This window comes from Dipodomys ordii, unplaced genomic scaffold (assembly GCF_000151885.1).
Source record: "Dipodomys ordii isolate 6190 unplaced genomic scaffold, Dord_2.0 Scaffold3325, whole genome shotgun sequence".
Lineage (NCBI taxonomy): Eukaryota > Metazoa > Chordata > Mammalia > Rodentia > Heteromyidae > Dipodomys > Dipodomys ordii.
This window is the reverse complement of record NW_012270540.1, coordinates 1-1,687: the sequence shown is the minus strand read 5'-3', so window position 1 is coordinate 1,687 and position 1,687 is coordinate 1. Positions and strand designations below refer to the sequence as shown.

Genomic DNA, 1,687 nt, shown 5'->3' with positions numbered 1-1,687 from the left:
CCCACCTCTCATATCCCTGGCTTTCCAGTGGGGCACAGGGCAAGAGGAATAGCAGAAGAGGAGTTTGAACTTGAGATCACTGGAGATCCCTACTGTCTTGAAGATCCCTACTGTCTTGCTCATTGCGGGGGGGGGGAGGAACAAACTCTGGGACAGTTTAGAGGTTGTCGAGTCTAAGAATGGATTTAGGTTAGGATGAGGTAGAATGGGGCACAGACAGGCCACATACCTGGAATCACCTGCTTTTGGCCAAGTTCTATAATCAGAGGGTCCCTGGACAGAGAGGTGTCAATAATGCGTCCATCTACCAAGCTGCCCTGAGGGGAGACAGCATCAAGAGCTAACCCGGACCACCAAGGCCCGTCCCGGCAGGCGACAACATAAACCAGGACCCCGGACCGCTGGGTGGCGGCAATACCCACCCCCCAGCTTCAAGCCAGGCGTTCCCCCACCAGGGCGGAAAGGAACAGGAAGCCCCAGAGAGCTGACACATCTAGAGGAGATCTCTCCACCCTTCATTTCTCGGTGTCAGGGAGGAACTGGCAGAAAAGCAAGGAGGGGAAACAGGCGCCCATCCCCCCGCCACGTGCGGGCGGACCCGCAGACCCCAGTCCCCCCCCCCAGCTGACTGCCACGTGTCCAAGCCAGGGCTGACGTGTTTCAGCGGGGTCCCGCCCCTTCCCAGGCCCCGCCCCCAGGCCTCTCACCGTGTAGTGAATGTGGAGCGTGTCTCCAAAAGCCGCGGGTTCCGCACACGGTTCGGGGGGCTTCACCTGCGATCGGACTGCAGGGATCACGGATGCTCCTCCGAAGATCCCGTTCTTGCCCGTCCCTGGACCCAGCACCACCTCCCCAGCTCAGAGCCCGCGCCTCTCTCTCCTCCCCACACCAGGGCCCCCGCGAGTCCCCGCCCCGCACGCGGGAGTTGGGGCCGGTGGTGTCCTCACCAGGGTCTCCACTTGGACGGTCCGCACCGGACTCTCGGTTCCGCCCTCAGCCCTCGCCCCGCACACCGCTCCACTAAGCAGCAGCAGCTGCAGCAGCAGCAGCTCGCGGAGAGTCCGGAGAGAGGGTCGCAGAGCCATGGCTGGACCAGCTGCTCAGGTGAGGGCGACTAGGACCGGGTTTCCTCTGCGCCCAGGCCACACTGGACGGGGAGGGCCGCGTAGAGCGAGCTCCTCCTCCTGCAGCCTACCCCCGCCCCACCTAGTTCCCACCCCCCTGGGGGGAGGAGGCAGCCAGGAGCCCTTCCTTTCGTCTCCACCCGGAGCTCACCGATTCTGGCCAATTCTGTCCCGTAAAGAGGGGGGTGGGCCACATGGCAACCCTGCCGCATGCCTATTGTGTGAGCAAATACCCTGAGAGGTAGGCACTGGTGTTGCCAAGTTTGCGCATCTAAGAAACGGTGCTCAAGTTAACTTGCTGCAGGTCAAGCTAGGTGATCAGGGACAGGATTCAAACCCCGCGTGTTTGTTCTCTACTCGCTTCTCGGACTGGCTGGCCCCACCCCAGCAGGTGTCTAGGGTGGCGTTCTCCTCCCATCTCACCCTGCCACCGGGGTCTCTGGAGAATATGCATCCGACAAAAAGCAGGCGGCTCTTTTAGCCTCCTTCCCTCAGAAAGCTAACCGCAAAGCCCAAGAAGCTATTGTCTTGAAGTATGGCGAATCCCTGATTCACCCCCCCCC

The 1,687-nt window shown here is 61.5% G+C and overlaps 1 protein-coding gene across 1 annotated transcript; it reads right to left on the bottom strand.

Moving 5' to 3' along the window:
• Window positions 1-179: 179 nt before the first annotated feature.
• Window positions 180-1,149, bottom strand: LOC106002113 (peptidyl-prolyl cis-trans isomerase FKBP11-like). Its single transcript, XM_013037037.1, has 3 exons — window positions 948-1,149; window positions 708-773; window positions 180-317 (listed from the first exon to the last, which is right to left on the bottom strand). Exons 1-3 carry the CDS (start codon window positions 1,083-1,085, stop codon window positions 186-188), a joined length of 336 nt encoding a protein of 111 aa, XP_012892491.1. The 5' UTR covers window positions 1,086-1,149; the 3' UTR covers window positions 180-185.
• Between the last annotated feature and the right edge of the window lie 538 nt (window positions 1,150-1,687).